General features: G+C 46.1%; 1 protein-coding gene across 4 annotated transcripts in view; it reads right to left on the bottom strand.

Moving 5' to 3' along the window:
• Positions 1-18,471, bottom strand: part of cdk12 (cyclin-dependent kinase 12) — an 18,844-nt gene extending 373 nt beyond the window's left edge. The window contains exons 1-16 of one of the 4 annotated variants that reach the window (XR_004785823.2): positions 16,417-18,471; positions 16,009-16,107; positions 14,544-15,224; positions 13,180-13,365; positions 12,954-13,093; positions 12,697-12,867; positions 11,278-11,467; positions 10,600-10,656; positions 10,218-10,319; positions 9,628-9,705; positions 9,414-9,530; positions 9,184-9,315; positions 8,837-9,054; positions 7,689-8,090; positions 5,640-6,130; positions 4,182-4,243 (exon numbers count right to left, since the gene is read on the bottom strand). Coding sequence is in view for 3 of the 4 variants with exons in the window: in XM_035614052.2 (XP_035469945.2) it covers positions 5,712-6,130; positions 7,689-8,090; positions 8,837-9,054; positions 9,184-9,315; positions 9,414-9,530; positions 9,628-9,705; positions 10,218-10,319; positions 10,600-10,656; positions 11,278-11,467; positions 12,697-12,867; positions 12,954-13,093; positions 13,180-13,365; positions 14,544-15,224; positions 16,009-16,107; positions 16,417-17,594 (4,170 nt within the window). In the remaining variant the exon portion in view is untranslated. Of the gene's footprint in view, positions 1-4,181; positions 4,244-4,421; positions 6,131-7,688; positions 8,091-8,836; positions 9,055-9,183; positions 9,316-9,413; positions 9,531-9,627; positions 9,706-10,217; positions 10,320-10,599; positions 10,657-11,277; positions 11,468-12,696; positions 12,868-12,953; positions 13,094-13,179; positions 13,366-14,543; positions 15,225-16,008; positions 16,108-16,416 lie in introns of those variants that run through there. The other 3 variants (XM_035614052.2, XM_035614053.2, XM_035614054.2) reach the window with 3 other exon arrangements.
• Between the last annotated feature and the right edge of the window lie 544 nt (positions 18,472-19,015).

The following is a 19,015-nucleotide window of genomic DNA, read 5'->3' as shown; positions in this document are numbered from 1 at the left end:
ACGAGAGAGAGCGTGTGTGTGTGTGTGTGTGTGTGTGTTTGTGTGTGACAGCAGTTTTTCTCCCCACCAAAACTATAAACAGGGAAGAGAATGGAGATGTGGGTGTTATGGCATCAATAAAGCATTGCTGTGCTGTTGCAGCAGTTAAAGCATACATCACTGTGCCGGGGTAAAGTCAATCAATTTTCAGATATTTCATAAATAAAAGACGTGGGGGACATAAACGAAATGACTGACATTAAATTGGGCTCGATGGGAGACAAAGGACGGGGAGATCTGATGAAGGCAGCACAATCTGCCGCACTACGCCCAAGATGCATTCGTAATTAAACGTTGCTCCTTTTCTCGTCTCTGCGGCTCAACTCTAAGGGTGAAATACGGAAAATATGAGAGGGTTTTTTGAAACCGTTGAGGTGTTCATATCACAGTTCATGCTTCATACCGTGTGTGTGTGTGTGTGTTAGATGTGGGACTGTGGGAGTCCCAGTCTTCCCTCGCTGAGTTTACACATAGTCACTGATCAAACAGCCTCAGTCATCAAACTCGACATCAAACCGCAGCACGGCTCAGAGAGACAACAGCGGCCCAGATTTACACTACACAAGGAACACACACACACACACACACACACACACACACACACACACACACACACACACACACACACACACACACACACACACACACACACACACACACACACACACCTGGCCATTGAGAGCACAAGACGTACACACAACTTGTTATAAAAGAGTTATCAAAAGAGACTTTTTACTGCCTTTCTGTCTTTCTTTCTTTTCTCTCCTTCACATTCAAATCGAACACAGGACTTTATCGCAGCGAGTAAAAGCGATAAAAATGAATGATGGACTTTATGGAGTGCTTCAGCCGCAGAATCCACAGTTAGTCCTGTTTTTTCGTCTGCAGACGCTCCGCCGCGCGTGGACTCACATCGCACACAACTCAAAACTGTGCTGCTCGGAATGTTAACACGGTCCCCGAGTTAATAAATCTCAATCTGAATCTTTCAAATACCGTCTGCAGGAATGTGGAAGATGTTTCCTCATACAGAGAAAAATGAAAGTGCAGGATCAAATTGATGACTTTCCCTCAACAGCCCACTTTGCGTGTGCGTCAGTCACATCTTAGTTTGCGTTTGTCTTCTCAATAAGGAACTTAAAGCCCCACTGTGTAATTAACTGAGCACCCGACAGGGGACACTTGATGACGGCCGGTTTCCGGCAGCAGCTGAAAATTCTACGCGACCGCGACGTATTCTGAAACCGTTTTGTGCAACAACCGCGTTCAACACGACGCGGAAACATGGCGACTCACACGGAGGTCGGACCCGACTCATGTAACTATATTCAACTCATTCACAGTTGACGAAAAAACATTAGGTTCTTTGTTGCAGGCGATGATGATTCATATATGAACACATAGTTATGGACAATATGTTCAATTTCTGTGAATAAGTTTGTCCAAATATTACACACTTTAGCTCTAATAAAATGTACTAAGGAGTAACAACGCCAAAAAAAGACAGAAGTGAGGTCAAGCGGAACTTGACCTTTGACCTGCAAAACTTAACCAGATCATCCTCGAGTTCAAGCAAAGATTTTTTGCCAAATTTGAAAGAATTCCCTGCCGGCTTTCCTGACAAATCACGTTCACGAGAGACGGGACGGACGGACAGATGGAAAAACGTATCAGAAATATGATCAATTTGAATTGGAGTCGGAGAGCAGCGTCCCAAAGGTCCCTCTCCTCTAAACTACATCCGACTGCTGTCTGGTGCAACACAGTATTTCCTCTGCTCAGAATTCCTCTGCGTTTTCGTCTAGTGGGCGGTGTGTGTCCCGACATAAGGATACACGTTCCTAAGTGGCCCTATGTGTGATTGTGGGAGCCGGGTTCGTCATTTGACACAATCTTTTCTTGTGCTATTTGTTGACGGCTGCCAGATTTCACATCGTAGAGAGAGGGTTAGAGACGGTTTCCGACTGCTGTTGACTGATCACGGCAACGTATATTGTAGTCTCCAAATTTCATCTCGCGCATGCAGGGGCCGACACAGTGAAACAAAGACCAAAAAAATACACTTTCATGAATAAAATTTTGGCACAAACTGACTGAAACGGACCGTCGATCGGTTCACTACTGGTCTGGACGTCTACCAAGAGCAGTGTAGCTGCATGACGGCTAAGCGACGGCATCCAAAATGGAGGCTTCCGTTTTGAACGCCGCCGCCACCACCGCCGTCGCCCAGTCCTCTGCCAGGGCGGGTACGTGCCTCGCACTGGCAGCATGGCACGTTTATGGGCACCCCCCTGACCCCCCCCCCCCCCCCCCCCCCCCCCCCCCCCCCCCACCCATAAGGTGCCTTTCTGATTGATGGCACCGCCGCGGTGCACCTCCCTCCCTCTCCTCACTCCTGATTTATTCGTCTAGTCTCTGTGACTTGGCACTGGCAGTGCCCACTACTTCTCGTGTGGAAATTCCCTCCGGGCACATTCTCTATTATTTGGAGTCCCGACAGGCGCACACGCGCATCAGACGGAAACAGGCCACACACACAGACACACAGTGCGGCGTCTCATCTCGTTCACACTGGGCCTCGTGCTAGAGGGCAGGTGAGCCTCCCACTGCCTCCACTCTGAAAGGATCCCTCACCCAGAGGGCTCAGCTGCTCGGTGGGCCAGAGGGGTAAGCGGCTCTGTACGCGTGCCAAGTGAGGGAACTGGTCTGGGTGTGAGCGAGGCCAGTCCTAGCACACAAAAACACACACACAAACACACGTGCAAGAGTGCGTACGTACACACGTGCACGCACACGCACGCACACACGCAGCCAGTCTGCATGAACCTTTCAGGCATTCTGCCTGTGCCAATGTGAAGTTTATGATCCTGGTCTGTCTGTCAGGCTCTTCATAAAGAGATCAACCTGAGCGCTGAAGGACTCGACACATAAATAAGATACAGATACAGTTACAATGTGCTCAAGGGCAAAACACTGTACATTGATATCATACGTACACATTCTGTCATGTCGTCCCACCTTGTAGCATCTTGTTAATTAGTCAATATTTATTCCAGTATTCTACCTCGTGTGTATGTATAGTAATCTTTTTTTTTTCCATATGTATTCAAGCATCTTTGCACTATACCGTCGTCCTACGACTTTGTTACTTTTTTATACATATATAAATGTATTAGAGACCGACCGATATGGACGTTTTTGGGACCAATGCCAATATTAGTACAAGATTCCCGATACTGATACATTGGCTGATATATGTGTATATATGTGTGTATATATATATATATATATGTATATATATATATATATATATATATATATATATATATATATATATACACACACATATATGTATATGACAATGATTCCTAAGATGTCGTTATCAAATCCTTTACAACTAAGAAATGTAATTGAGGCTTGATATTTTAGTTCTATCATAAATTACTATGAATTGAATTTTTTTTTTACAAATACAACCAAATAAATAGAAGCTGAATTAAGAAAATAAACATTTATTTGAACTAAAATGTAAAACATAAATGCACATTTAAAGACTCATAACTGTTGGCCGATAATATCGGTCGGGCTCTAATATGCATGTACATATTATCTTAAATATACTTTTTCTATATATGTTTATATCTGTACATAGTAGCAAAATTTCTATGTTCATCTTGTTCAGCTCTGTCGTAAGTCTATTCTGAGAGCACAGGAAACCGGAGTCAAATTGCCTCCATGTTTACACTTGCTTGTCCAATAAATAAGATTCTGATTCTGATAGGTGCACTTCATACTGCTGTTTAACTGGGTAATACTACAGCAGAAATATACTTAAAATGTTAGGAAGCAAATATGGAAACAATTATATAAAACCGATTATTTCACAGTGAAAATTAAACCTGCCACATGAGTCTGTAGATTTTTAAATGAGTTTTCCGACCACATTTTCTCTAAAAAATATAGTTTGGCTATTTTAAATTTGATTTGTAAAAACTGTGACAGGAGACAAATTATGAGTGTGTTAAAATCTCATCTCAGAAAACACAAAACCAACACTCTGGAAATAATTGTTTGATTGTCCTTTTTCTTTTTTAAACTTGTGATTATGAATCATGTGCATTTTTAGTTTGTATTTAATTTACCTGGGCCTCTTGAATGAATCAATGATTTTCCTTTGCTCCTAATGTCTCTAGTCCCAAGTAGCCTGCAAAATGAAAATGAGCAAACATGAGTTACCACATGTTAAGGAGGAATAAGAAATATTAAAAGACACCTGATGTGTAAAACTTGGCATCATTCTGCAGTTCTCTACTTCAGCCGAGTGAAAGCCTGCCATCTAGTGGCCACTTGAGAGAAACAGTCAGAAATGCCAGGAGAGACGATTCGACTGGTCGCACAGCTTCCTTTAATAAACTGAACCAAGAATACACATATTACAAAATATTTTTTTTCTTTTATACAGATACATGAAACCACCTTCTCCTCCCCTTTCCTTTTACCAAAAGAAAAAAATACGGAAAATGAAACCATGGACCATTATTATTTTATTTTATTTTTTTAAGCGTGTATCATTTTCTTTACGTAGAAAATAATTGCGCCAAAAAAAAGGAGGAAAAAAGAAGGGGAGGCGAGAGGGCTGACATATCAGGACGAGGCGTTCAGAGGCCACCAGGTAAACGCAGGACAAGTCAGTTCTGAGTGTGTGTGTTTCTAGCTTTATACGTCAACTAGCAGAACAGCATTATGTTGTATTATGGAGGACTTGCGTCAAGATGTTGTGGTTTTAATCCATATGTCAGACGTTAACATAATTACTACAGGCTTAGGGTTTGTTACAACATCGAGGTTTCCTGTTATGTAAGAGGAAGAAAATCTTTAGATGTTGCTGAGAAACACCGTTGCAGTTGGGCCGTGTCGATGGCAGATGGACTATATCATGGAACAGCCTTTGGGTTAAATTGAGAAAAAAGAAGATATGCAGTCCTGCAGATGTGCACAGTTGTAGGTGTCTCACCCCTTAGCAGAAACTCAGAAACCCAAACTCCCCCCCCCGCCACCACTAGGGCGAGATCATTCAGGGGTCGTTGGGGTCACTAAAGGAGGCACAAGCTGAAAGCAGGGGAGCTAGACAAGGTTCAACAAGGTCGTCCAACCGCTCTTATCAGTGCACGCGCTTGCCCTTAAATCTACCCATGCGTTTGATTCACCTTCTGCTTTAACGGCACCGTCGCACTGACTCCGTTTCCCCGGAAAACACTGCCAACCTTGTTTAAAGTGGGCACTGCAGTGGACACGACAATCATTTGTTTAGGGAGGGGGAAGGAAAGGATCGAGATCACAGCCGCTGTCAAAGTTGAGCGCCGGCTGCACGGCCAACTCAATTTGAAAAGCCAAACTTCATTCAAGTCAGGACCCTCGGCGGAGACGAAAGAGCGAGGTGGTGACCGACCGCAGGTCCGAGCGCTTCCGCCATAACAACATGTGGGCTTGTTCAAAAGGGGCAGAGGTGTTTCAAGGGAGGCTTACCTGAAACAAGGCCCTTAAATCTCTTTTCTGTCAAGACATTCATTCTCAGAATCTTTTGATTCAACTTCCACTACCTTTGCTCACTCTCCCTCCTGTCTTTCCCTTCAAGGACCACGACTGCTGGAGCCAATCCCATGATTCCAGTGTCAGCGGGCGGCTCCGTGGGAAAAACGGAGGTCCTGGTCCATAGGGAATTGTGCTGTGGCGGCAGCCACCAGTCCTGCCGGGGCCTCAGCTGCAGCAGGAGGTTTAGGCGGAGAGTCTGCGGCCCAGGGCGGCGGGGACCGACCCCGGGCCCCGGCGTCCACCGCCGGAGAGGGGTCCTTGCTGCTGCGCTGAGAGGCCCCGGCCTCCGAGTCCTGTTGGGAGATGAGCTGGAGCAAGGCGGCAGCCACGGCGGGGCTAATGTCCTGGCCGGGTTGGGTTTCCGAACCGGCCTGCCGAGCGTTGCCGGGGAGCAGAGCCGATGATGGAGGCGGCCCGGGCGGAGAGGGCGGACGCTGCTCGCCAGACGGAGGCACCTGCTGGTTGGGACCGGCCCGTTTCCTTTTGGACACTGCTCCGTCTGAAAGGGGTCAAACAGGACAGAGGACACGTTAGATATCAAGGCATGTAATGATTATCATGTCAATATGTGGACAGTCTTTACATTAACCCATAATCTTATTTATCATCTTCCACATTGAGCTTTCAATCCACTGAAGTAGAACAGTATTTTTGTCCAACGGTCCTGATGTTCCTGCCTTCACCACAAGAGGGAGGACACTTTAGTTCAACTGTTGAAACTTTCATAAAGGTTCTGTTGCCTTAGTGACTCTACAGTCAATGTGCAGATACTGCACGCTACATGCTAAACAATATGCAGTCCTTTCAAATAATTTTTATATATTTGGCATATGGAAAATGGAGAATTGTGCCAGTTTTCAGGTTCAGTAAACCTCAGCGTTGCTCCTAGGGAAATGGTTCTGATGTGACAGCACTGTTAGTGTTTATTTAACAGTGTACTGATGCAAAACTTTACCAGACAGCGTTGTCTTAAATGAATGTTAAAATGTAGAAAGTAGGAGAGAACAATAAAATAAAAGACATGTACAGCTGGATAAACAGAAAGGGTGACTTATGTGGGTGAAGTTTAAATATTATAGAACAAGATTACTTAGCCAGGTTAGTGATGTTTTTGCTTTTTTTTTTTTTTTTACAAACTACAACAGGGTAAGAAAACCCAAGAGGATAAATAACCAGAAGAAAGACTTGTTACCATTCCAGTGTCAGCAGCAGAGCGAACAGTTTTATTCATCTCACTAATCACATTTTGTTTTGTTTTTTTAAACTAATAACCGAGTGAACAGTCGAAAAAAAACGAACAAAAATGTGACAAACCAAAAAAAAAAGGTAAAAGAAACATGCAGGTGAGGTCTAAAGATGCAAAACATTTATTTTCACTTGATAATTTATTAGACTTTCTTCATAAAAAGGCTGACATTACAGACCGTTTAAAGCAACATCTTTTTTCGACTGTGAAGAATCCACGACACCTGCTTTTATACCATGAGGATGGAGTGGAGGAGGAGAAAACACGTGGAAATGGGACAGATACAGAAACAAAAGACCGTGAGGAAGGAAAATGAGGAAGAGGAGGGGCGACACGTGGAAGTGGGGTGGAAAAAAAAAATACAGTGTGAGCCTTGCTTTTCACTCCAAAGAATAAAAACTAGACGCTTCCTCTGGTTTATTGAGTTCACCAGTGCGCACCGAACCTTCTGACTGGTTAACCAGGGTCACATGAAGACAAACACTCGACAGACGATGTCACTGGCTTTTTTCTTCTGCCTGTTCTCAGGAGGGACAAAGGTGAGTATGTGTGGCGGGGGATTTGTTTTTTAAAGGAATGTCAGGGACAAAGAAAGGGGAGGGGAGATACGTGCTATAAGGTTAATTTCCCCAAATTCACTTGGTTAATTTGTCAATTTGCTGATTTCATCGAGTAGTCGAAAAAATATAATTATTTGAATATATAGGAATCTCGAGTGCCAAAACTCCCGTCAGCTTATCTCCTGTGATTTTCACCTGACCCTGGTTCCCCCCGTTCTCCCCCACCCTCTAAAGACTAAACCCGGACTTGCCCTTGTGATCAGTAGTTGAGGCGGACGAGCCGCGTGTTAGTGCCTCCTCTGATTGGACGCCATTGCTCTCATCACCTTCCTCCTGAGGCTTAATGATGTGGCCCAAAAGGAGAGCCAGCAGGTTTGCTTGGTCTTCCTGGCTGAGCGGCGGCTCTACGGGCGCCGGCGAGAGCTCCGGGGGTTCGGGGGGCGGCTCCGGGGGTTGGGACCTGGCGGCAGACGGGGCCCCCTGGTGGTCAGAGGCCTCGGTGAGGGCCGACAGCGATTGGCTGAGGGCCTCTTGATTGGGCAGGTTGAGGAGCTGGGCTACCTGGGGCAGGCTCATGTCCGCCTGTCCCTGGAGGAGGTTTAGCAGCACCGCCAGCTCCGTATGGTTCAACTGCTCGGCGACAGCTCCCAGGCCTGAACACACACACACACACACACACACACACAACCGCAAATACATCTATGAAAAAGCAGCACTAAGCAAATGGTCTTTAAATACTTATTCTACATTATTCAAATGTACTTTTCAACAGTATACTGAACTCCATCAATGTCAAAATCAAGCAGGTTTGCAAAAAAAAGTACTGCTACGATGGGGAGGGGGTGGCACCATGACTTCAGGGTTAGGATGGACCTTTGTTGTGTGACTTTTCGCACATCTCTCTGCTCAAATATATATATATTTAAATGCAGCATGAATAAAGGCTGCACAATATCGGGAAAAATGGAGAATTAAATTCAACACTTCAAAATTTCAATAACTGTTTTACACTTTTGTTTTTCAATGTTCACAACTTATTGATAAAAAAAATCTATATTCAGATCCAAAAATTCAGTGTTAAAAATTTAACAGAATTTGGGGGAAATTTACAGAAAATTTAAAAATTTCTGAAAATTTGCTAATCGAATTTGAGCAAACTGGATGCATATGATTTGAATTTTATAACTTGGATTTTTTGATCATGAATTTGTAATAATTGGAAAACAAAAGTGAAATTCGGTTATTGAAATTTTGAAGCGTTAAATTCAAAGATTTGAGAGATGTAGTTATTTTCCATGTTTTGCTTGTATTCCAAAAGCCGATGTACCTAATAACATAATGAGCTAATATTCAAATCATACCTGACGTCCCAAGAGCTACATGTTACCAGACAACTCACTCTCTAAGTTCACTGCGGAGGGCGGTTTTCCTGGCGGAGGGGGAGGGGGAGGGGCTCCAGCAGGGCTGGCCTGGGGCCGACTGTTCTCTCCGCTCGAGGTCCCAGTCGCATCTTTGCGGGGCACTTTGGGCACAGGCACATCTTCGGGCTGCCCGCTCTGACGCGCGCGCCGTCTCTTCTTACTCCACAGCTCGTGGCAGTCCTGGTGGTGAGGAAGACTGGGGACGGAATGGGTCAAATATTATCTTCAAATCTAACATCAGCTAATTCTATGTAGCTAAATATTAGGGTTTTTTTATGTGCACAAGCGGATAGTTTAGATAATCGGAAAACTGTGAGCTACTCACTCTGGTGGTGGCATCTTGTTGGGCTCCACGTTACACAGGAAGTCACTGTGGAGCGCCTGCTCCGAGGTGCAGCGCCGCGCAGGGTCAAGGGTCAGCATTCGTTCCAGCAAGTCGAGGGCAGGAGTTGGTAGACTGCAAGAAGGGGAGAGATTTTTTTCAAATTGCAAAAAAACAGACAAGAGGATTTATCACGGCTACTTTTGGGGAAGAGCAGCATGGCGGCGACATACAAGGCAAACTCCTCCCGTAGTCGCCGTCTGTACTGCTTCTTGGGTTTCATGGTGTTGAAGAGGGGAAGTTTGATGACATCGGGCCAGACCGCAGGACAGGGGCTGCCACACAGACGGCTGAAGGGAAAAAGGGACAGAGATCGGTGGTTAAGGAAAAAGGGGTGTGATATTTGTAAAAATGAAGGTTATTACTTGAGGTGTTGCGTCAGCCTACCTGATGAGCTCCAGCTGCAGGAGTTCCTGGTTCGCCTGGAAGATGGGCTTCTTTGTGAAGAGCTCGCCCAAAATACACCTGAGCCATGACAGAGTGGAGGTGGTAAGAACGCGGACTCCAGATATAAGACGTATAGTTTGCAATTTTAAATAAACGCGGGACACATTTACAACTGCAGGAAAATCTTTGGCCCACTTGCTCGCTGTTAATCTTCCAGCGATATTCTTACATGGCCTCACTGACATTCTCTGGAAACTTCACTAGGGGGCTGGCAGGAAAAATTTGCAGACATTTGTGTCCTAACATACAGCCCTTCTGGAAAAATTCAGGAAAATGTCCATAATTCATGTCCGAAGCTCATGTTAAATTTCCCGGCATTAAAAAGACAGAAATATTTTCAGTGGTGTTAAAGCAAATATATATATATATTCATATATGGAATGTATTGTTCCCAAATCAATCACTTAGCAAACAAGCCACCTCGACTGTTTATATTTGAGTTTTTGAAGCCTTCACTAAAATTGAGGTCTTTGTATGTAAAAGAAGAAACAAACACAATCAGTTGTGACATGTGCGATAGTAGTACTCACCCACAGCTCCAGACATCAATAGCGGGAGAGTACCTCTCCTCCCCCAGCAGCAGTTCAGGGGGGCGGTACCATAGTGTGATTACTTTGTTAGTGTAAGGTCGACTGAGGGCAAGAGAAGAGAGGGGGGGGGTGAGACTCAGTGTACAAACACAGAGCACCAACAACACCTAAAGCAAGCTCTGCTTTAACTTAACAGGACCTCTCTGAAGGAAACATAGCACCATCTAGTGGGCAGTTGTTGTAGTAAAAAAATAAAGATGAATTAGTTTCCATCATTATCAACAACACTTTTAATCAAACCTACACTATAAGGTCTCAAGCAGATGAGGTCTATATGTACATTCACAAATATGTACAAAGATGACAAAAACTCTGGTCTCACCTTTCCTCTGAATTGTAAAGTCGGGCCAAACCAAAGTCAGCCAGTTTGATGTGACCTCTGAACAAAGAGAAAGAAGTGAAAATCTGAGAGAAGGAGCAACAGCACCAAGTATGAGGAAACATGAAATATATCCACGCATACGGAATCTAACCCTGAGACAAATATGGCTATTGACCGATCAGGGTAATCAAACCTGATACCAAAATCAGTTCACTAGTACTGTAACTGATAACATTTTTTACAGAAGGTAAAAAGCCCAAAAAAATAAATAAACAATAAAACGTGTCTACATATCTTTTTGCAAATAGTACAGCGCGGCTCTAAATGCTCCATTAAAGTCTGAAACACACTTTTTTTATTAGCATTTTTAGCTCCTGCAGCTCATGTAGTTCGGTTCACTCATGCGTCCTGTAATGTTTGCAGTTTGGATGCAGAACTGTACTAAACAACCATCTGTGAGTACTTGCTGTACTCCTCTGTTGAAGCACTCAATTGAATTAGTAAAACACTGTAATTGACTTTGCTGCTGATGCTCAGAATAATTGCAGTCTGCTCATTCAAGTCGGCAGTCGACTGCTTCGGGTATTGAAGTTTACCACATTTACCGACAGCAGCTGCAGAAATGTTCATATTCTAGGTTGTTGTGGTGGATAATGTTGCTACATAAGCAATGCTTACCTGTTGTTGAGCAGAATGTTGGAGCATTTGATGTCTCTGTGCAGGAAGTTGTTCTTGTGGCAGTAGTCCAGGCCCTCCATCAGCTGCCGCATGAAGCTGCGGACGTGCTCGTGGGAGAATTGGACCAGGCCCGACTCCAGCAGGCCCATCAAGTCGTGGTCCATGTACTCGAACACCAAGTAAAAAGCACCTAGAGCGGAGGGAAGGCGTGCCCGGGAATCAGAAACACAATTATACACACACACACACCGACGCAAGACTGGAAGCGTGAAAAGTGGACATGTCACAAGAAGGGTGCCATGTCCTTTGACCAGCTCAGAAAATGTCACCTCGCTTCACCTTCTCAGAAGCTTATAGTTCTCAACAGGGGCTTTACTGAAACAACTTGTTGTGTGCACGGCCAACTACAGTATTGTGTTATGTTCATTTTAAGTCGAGCTTAATCATCACTAATGGTGCATTCACACCAGAGTAGATTACATACAAAGTCAATGCAAAGACGCGACTAGGCGCAAAATTCACTTCACTGGCGTTAGCCATTTAGCATTGAGATCCTCCCTACGTCACTGTCGTCAGACGTCCTGTCGTCATTTCAGAAATGGAGGATAAAACTTTTGTCGCTGTGCTGGCAGCCCAAGCTTTGTGACACAAGTTGCTATTTGAATCTTGGCCGGGCGAAGAAGGAGAGGGCTTGGCAGAAGGTGAGCAATGAAGTTGGACACTAGCTTCAGCCCCAGTTGGCACAGCCGCTTTGTGTGGCCTTACCATCGGCATTTTTACATTCAACAGTTCACGTTTGTGTCTGTGTTTGTTCAGAGTAGGTTTGTCGAAGGAAGAACGGACAAACTCTCGAAACATTGCAACCACAGCGGTAAATATCAGTATATGATTTTAAGTGTATAATAATTAACTCCTGTTTGTCTCTAAGATAGAAGCCTTCCACCACCGCTTTGTATATATATAATATATATTCTTTTTTTTAATACAGCAAATCAAACACTTAAGTATTTTACATCTATGACTCAGACTCCTCGATTACATTAAAATATTAGGAGTGTAAATATGAACAACATGTGCGATTCACACGTTCTCACATTCAAATTCAACTAAGCTCAAGAAATATTTAAAACTGCACAATTGTCTATACTATTTTTGATTTTGACTAAATAAAAAAAAGCTATAAACACACTCAAGTTTTATTTCACGTAAAAGTTTAAGACCAAATGCAACTCACCCAAAATGTCTCGAGTCAAATCAACATTGCATTTTGCTCTAACAATTGCAAAGTTCGTTTTAAGGTGATCATTCATCCTGTGGTTATTAATATGCCTGAAAGTTTCAGACAGACAGATGTTTTCTGCTCCATAGGCTTAGTTTTATTTTTCCATATTTGCCGCAACTGTAACAGATCATTCTTACCTTTGTCCTTTTTAAAATCAAGTGCATCCTGCTTGTCGGTGACAATCTCCTTCATGTTGACAACACTTCGGTGTTTGAGCTGCCGCAGGATCTTGATCTCTCTGATGGCTGTGATTGGGAATCCCTCTTTTTCATTGTCTAAACGCACTTTCTTCAGAGCTACCAGCTCACCTGTGCATTTGAGAGAAACAGTCACATTAATAATCTGTTCTTGAGTCTTAAAATATAGAACACATCAGTGGTATAGTGACCCTTACCGGTGTCTTTGTCCTTGGCCTTGTACACTTGACCATAGGTGCCTTCCCCTATGATGCCAATTATATCGAATTTATCTACACAGCGTTTGCCCCAGTCACTCACGGTGTGTTTGCGCTCACCATATCGCGGGCAACAAATCCTGGGAACCATCGACAAGAAAAAAACTGATTAGACTTAAATGTGGGATAGACAAAGGGACGATCAGAAGAAATAAAAGAAACTGACTTTGGTCTCTTCTTTAGGGTCGTCTGGGGGAGCAGAGGAGGCTGGCGGATCGTGAACTGTGGGGGTGAGGAATGACCTCCAGCCAGGGTGGGCGGTAAAGGAAGGTCGATGAGGGATGGCCGGCTACGAGATTCCTTCTCCTTCTCCTTCCTGGATGGCCTGTGAGGAGGGGTGGACTTCTTTGGACTGACGGGGTGAAAAATACAAGAAAACGTTTTACAAAAGAAGTGTAGTAGCTTGAAGAGAAAGAAGAGAAGGAGCGAAAAAATGATGTACTTCTAAAGGTTCACTCCTCAGGTTTAAGGTTACACAAGTGTGCAGGGAAAAGCCATGCAGCTCAAAGGGTGTGGCAGCGATGAGTGTGAACCTTGGAGCTTTAAGTCACAAGAGCTTTGTGCACTTGATCGTCTATAATCAATGTTCAGGCTATCTGAGTTATCTATATTGCTTACATTCCAGAGTTCTACAGATCGGATTGAAAATAAATCTGATGTCTTTTACTCTCTATTTAATATTTTTGACCATAAGGGGTTTGCCATACAACAACTGGAGTACAGCAAGTCCAAAGTAAGGGATATTAGTGCCAATCAGAGAAGTAGTAAATAGTCAATATTGAACTCATTTGAAAATGTCTGGTACACTGTCGTCATGCTTGTGTGAGAACTTGAACATAATCTCATAATCTATTTTGTAGGATGATAATGATCAAAATTCACTTCCAACTAAATCAAAAGTGAGAAATAGCAACATTTGCTCATCAGAGTTTCCGATGGGTTAAAGTGTTGTTTTTTCCGAATATGAATATATAATACAGTAATGAAAAACTGTAGGGATTACTACATCTGGAGACAGTGCACTGTTGGCTACATCCACAATACAACCTTTTTGTTTGAAGACGCATCACTATTGCTACGTTTGTGCCTCAAACTGAGCAGTTTGGAAACTTTGCTTGCACCGTTCTAGTTTGAAAACTACGGGGCTGCTTTGAAGTATGGACGGGCACAAACGGAGACGTTTGGAAACAATGACGCAGTCACTCGCACTTGCTTCCTGTTTGGTTCTCGTCAGTCACGACTCGACTACCAGCGGGAGGGCAAAACGTTTTCTAATACTTACTTTACTTTTCATTATTGTCCCTTCTTATTCGTAGTATTTTTGGTTAGTAAGCAACTGCAGAGGAGACAATGGGCCGTTTACACTTGAATGGTCACGTGATCTACATTTTTCAGGTGTGTTAGAAGAGACGGGGATTAAAACTGATACAGAGCTTTTGATTTTAAAATGTTGTTTTAAAATGAAAACATAGTTGTATGGATGTAGCCCGTGGCTCATACTGTATGCGTGTCCCCGTTGGGGGTCCTCACCTGTCCTGAGTGTTTCCCAGCAGTAGAGGTGGTAAAGGCAGCAGGGGCAGAGTCGACGTCTTGTGGAGCGGGGTCTGGCGGACGGGGCTGCGAGTGGGAACTGGAGCCGGCGATCTGGCCTGGGATGCGGTGGAGGGTGCAGGAGGCTGAATACTTATGTCTGCCTGAGGTGGCGGTGGTGGAATCTGGGTGGTTGAACCAGGCGGCACAGGGGGAGAGGGTTGAGGAGGTGGTGCAGGTGAGGAGGTGGAAGGAGGAAGAGAAGCAGCGGGAGCCTGTTCTTCAGCACTGGGAACGTCCTGGGGTAGTTGTGCAGGTGGTGGGGGCTGGGGTTCTGCCGCAGAGTCTCTTTCTGGCTGTGGAGCCTCAGCTTTAGCGGGCCGCGAGGAAGGGGGGACCACGGCTTTACGTGCCGGCGGGAGAGGGGAAGCGCCGCCGCCGCTGGCACGAGCAGCCGCCTCGGCAGCCTGGCGCTCCTTCTTCCTTCGGCTCAGCTCTGCCCCCAGGCTGGAGTTTAGCGGCAGGCGGGAGGAGGGAGGGGAGCGGCTGGCTGGCCTGTTGCTGTGGGAACTGGTCCCTGCTCCACCGGAGGACGAATGCCTCTTAGTGTGGGAGCGGGAGGAGGAGCGGTGAGACGAGGAGTACTGCAGAGGTGAGCGACTCCTGGATCGGCCTGAGCGTCTTGATAAAACAAATACATTCTGTTTTACATTTCATGAACAATTACATAAAGATTAAACATTCAACTGCGTCTTCCTAAAGCTAAAGAATAGGATGAAGCAGCCTTCTGAAAAGGGCAGGGGTGGGAACAGGAAGTCTGAAACAACTTCTTTCATCACAAGGTAAAATGGCCCCTAATCACAAGATGACGAAAACTAAACCATGTGGACCTTTAACGTAAGTTAGCAAAAATGAAAATGCGCTAACAATGATTAGATCTCAAACTTAACAGTGAACTGAAAGGTAAACACAAATGTGAACTTGTCCAATTTCCTAGGTTATAATTTGCTCTGACTCCATCTTGACTCGGACATAAACTGTCCAGTTTAACCCCCAAAATAATTTACAGGGTAAACTCTCAATAAGCAGACAAGATTATTAATAACATCTCTGGATTCTTGTATGGTTCTGCTGGTGTCTGACCACTGTACAGTAAAATTGTTAACTAATTTCCAGCTCTATTACTTTCACCAAACATGGCGAACTGGAAATGACGACAAACTTTGTCTGATGTGGGGAAAAAATATGAACATGATAATCTAACAACTTATCGCCTGTAAAAGAATTAATAATTGATAGGGGTTCTCACTAGCATGTGCCGTGTTTTTACGTCTACCTTTGATCATCAATACATCAGGCCATAAGACCAGGGGTTGCTTTACCCAACCTTCTCAGTGTTACCAACCAAATATGAGTGTTCCTCTATATATTACACCGTAAAAAAATTAAATGAAATAGCTGTCACCTGCATCTTTCGAGATCTGCCTCCTTCAACTTTCTCACCCTCAGGCTTTTGTCTTTGTGTGGTTGGGACAATTTCCTGTCTCCTGCAGCCAGCATCCTTCTAACAGTAGATAGTTTGCTGCAGATTAGAAAGGGCTCAACAGGTCTGCATGACTTTGAACTCACGACCCAGGTTGCTCAACCTGGATCGTGATACTTCGCCGCGGTGTTCGGGACTATGAAAACGTGCTACCAGACGGGGGTCTGCTGGGTAACCTGGCCTACTGTTCCAATGAAGCACTCAACATGGCCCTCGTAGCTAGTTTACACGTACCCTGCCCGTGTGTGATTGTGAGTGTGTTGGCGAACCAACTTGGACGACGTCTTCCCCAACGCATCGTCCAAGATTTGCAAAGGTGCATCTACTCACCGAGACATGGGGCTGGTGCTGGAGGACCTGCGGGTACCATAGGGGCTGATGGAGCGTCTCCTCGAGTAGGGGCTGCTGTCCCTCTCGTAGCTGGAGGACCTGTGTCTGCCGTAGGGGCTGTCCGACCGCTGTCTGCTGCGGCGGGACATGTCCCCGTAGGGACTGGGGCTCGGCGGCGCGGCCCTCCGCCTGGGGTAGCCGTCATCTCCCTGCTGACCGTACCCACTGGCCAGGGGGCTCTCGCTGCCGGCGCCCCTCCGGGGACTGGGCGACAGCGCGGAGCTGGTGCCCTTCCTGCGCGGGCTGGCCCTGCCCGAGGACTTGCCCTTGGGGCTCGCCTTGTGGCCCTTGGACGACTTCCGGTGGCTCCTGTCCGCGCGGCTCCTCGGCGCGGTGGCGCGGCTGCCCTCCCCGCGGACCTCCTTCCGCTGCTGGCGGTCCTTGCGAGGTTTCCCCGAGCGGCCGCTCTCCTTGCTGCGCGACGAGGACGTGGACGAGGTGGTGCTGCCCACACTGGCCGCGGGCTGCACCTGGGAGGAGAGCATCAGCTCCGCGCGCTTGGCGTCCGCCTCTGGCTGCAGCTGGCGCTTGGACGAGGAGGCTGCCGCCGCCTTCTCCCTGCTCTTTCCGGAAATCCCCTTCTCGCGGTCTTTGCTGCTCTTCTTCTTGTACCCGCGTTCCCCGTTGCCAGATTCCGCGACCCTGTTGGGGTCCTTGGGCTTCTTCCGGGGGTGTCTGTGCCCCTTGCTCTCCCTGTCGACGCACTCCCTCGCGATCTCGCCCCTGTCGTAGTCGGGCGAGGGCGAGGGCTCGAGTCGGTCCGCGCCCCCCCTCTCCGAGGGCCTGGAGGACGGCGGGTCCGAGAAAGTGTCCGAGTCGGAGCTAATGTCATCGTACTCCACCAGAGGTTTCACCGCGTTGACGCCAGGAGGCGCCGTATCGCCGTGGGTGTAGTCGTCGGTTCCCGGTGCCGCCGCGGATCCCCGGTTGTATTTGGTAGATTTGTGCCGCTTGCGTTTCGACGAAGACATCGAAGACTTCAACTGCACCTTGCCGCCTTTGCTCGCCATGTCTCCCGCGGCAGCGTGCGCCTGGGTCTGCGGCGGCACACCGCCACCGCCGCCGACGCTCGATTCCGGCTTCCTCTTGGTCCCATGGTGTCGGTCCGACCCAGGCATCCCTCACGCCGGCGTCGGTACCTCTCCTGCGACTGGGCCTCGGCGGTCCGGGCAGGTCATTCACAGGCGCACGGCAGCTACTCCAGATGACCCCCCCACCCCAAAAAATTAAAAAAAAAAAAAAAATCTAAAGTGTTACTAAGCAGAAAATACACGAAACAAACACACCAGGCCGCTCGCGTCCAGTCGTCCTCAGCGCCGCTTCATCCCGGAGACCGCCGGCACAGTTCGTCCGAGCAGGAACGAACGAACAAAAAAGGCCACCGTGGGTTTCTCCCGGTGCTGTGAAGTTTGTACTTGGGAATAAGTCAGTGACGGAAAGCGATCCCGACCGAACGCAGGAGGATTGTGCTGTCGTCCCCCGTCTCAATGTAGCTAGCACCGCTAGCTAACGCTCGACAGCTAGCGAGCCGACTCGTTTAAAAAGAAGAAGAAAAAAAAAAAGAATGAAGTCCCTTTGTGAGATCTGTCCGTGTCCGGTGCCAAGTTAAGTAAAGGAGTTTTGTTTTTCTTTATTCCAAAGAATTACGCTCTTAGCATTCAGAAACGAGCCAGTGTCCCCATTAGAAGACGCTCGAACAAAATGAAAAACTTGACCCGGTTGGTACTGTTTTCATGATCCCTTTAATGTAACCTTTATCCCCTATAAATTCAATATTGATTAGAAATCATAATATTTTCGTGTGCAGTAGATGTTCCAGTTTATTATCAATGGCTCTGGGAGTCAACCAGGCCTATATTTAGGGCGATGCTGGTGGATTTAATATCATCCACAGCCCTATCTGAAGGAGACTACAAACGCCATTGTGGCTCCTGTGACTAGCAACTTGTGCGCACGGCGGAGTGAAACCGGAAGTCAGAGCGCTGTCAATCTCGGACGTATCGCTGCGACGACCTATGGCGACGAAGGGCCCGCCCCCTTGTGTCCGTGGTGGCGCGACAATGACGCAGAACTGTTGCGACAGAGATTCATCGACATGAACAAGTAAAAACATTCGTTTAACGTGTCAAGTTTGTGTAATAAATTCGGATCACTGTCTCTTTCTTGTTCAAAGTCATGTCTTGTAAATTATGGGGGGGGGGGGGGGGGGGGGGGGGGTCATAATATATATATATTTAGATGTAATAGCAGATGACACATTTAACTGAAAAAGAAGAAAACATTGGACTCACAAGAATGTTAGGGTGGTGGTGGCTTTTAAATTTTATCAGGAAGGAATCAGCAATAAAGGAGGTAGCATTTATTTATGAAGGCCAGGCTGAATTACAAACAGGCAAGTTGGGCAACTACCCCAGAACAATAGGGGTCCATGAACTGTAGGCATGGATCTATTAATATTAATAGATTCGTGAACTGTAAGCCACTAGGGTGCCGGCTGGTTTGTGCTGATTTAGAAATTAAAACAGCGCTTATTCCCCAG

The sequence above is a fragment of the Scophthalmus maximus genome, chromosome 17, assembly GCF_022379125.1.
Source record: "Scophthalmus maximus strain ysfricsl-2021 chromosome 17, ASM2237912v1, whole genome shotgun sequence".
Lineage (NCBI taxonomy): Eukaryota > Metazoa > Chordata > Actinopteri > Pleuronectiformes > Scophthalmidae > Scophthalmus > Scophthalmus maximus.
This window is presented reverse-complemented; position numbering and strand designations above follow the sequence as displayed.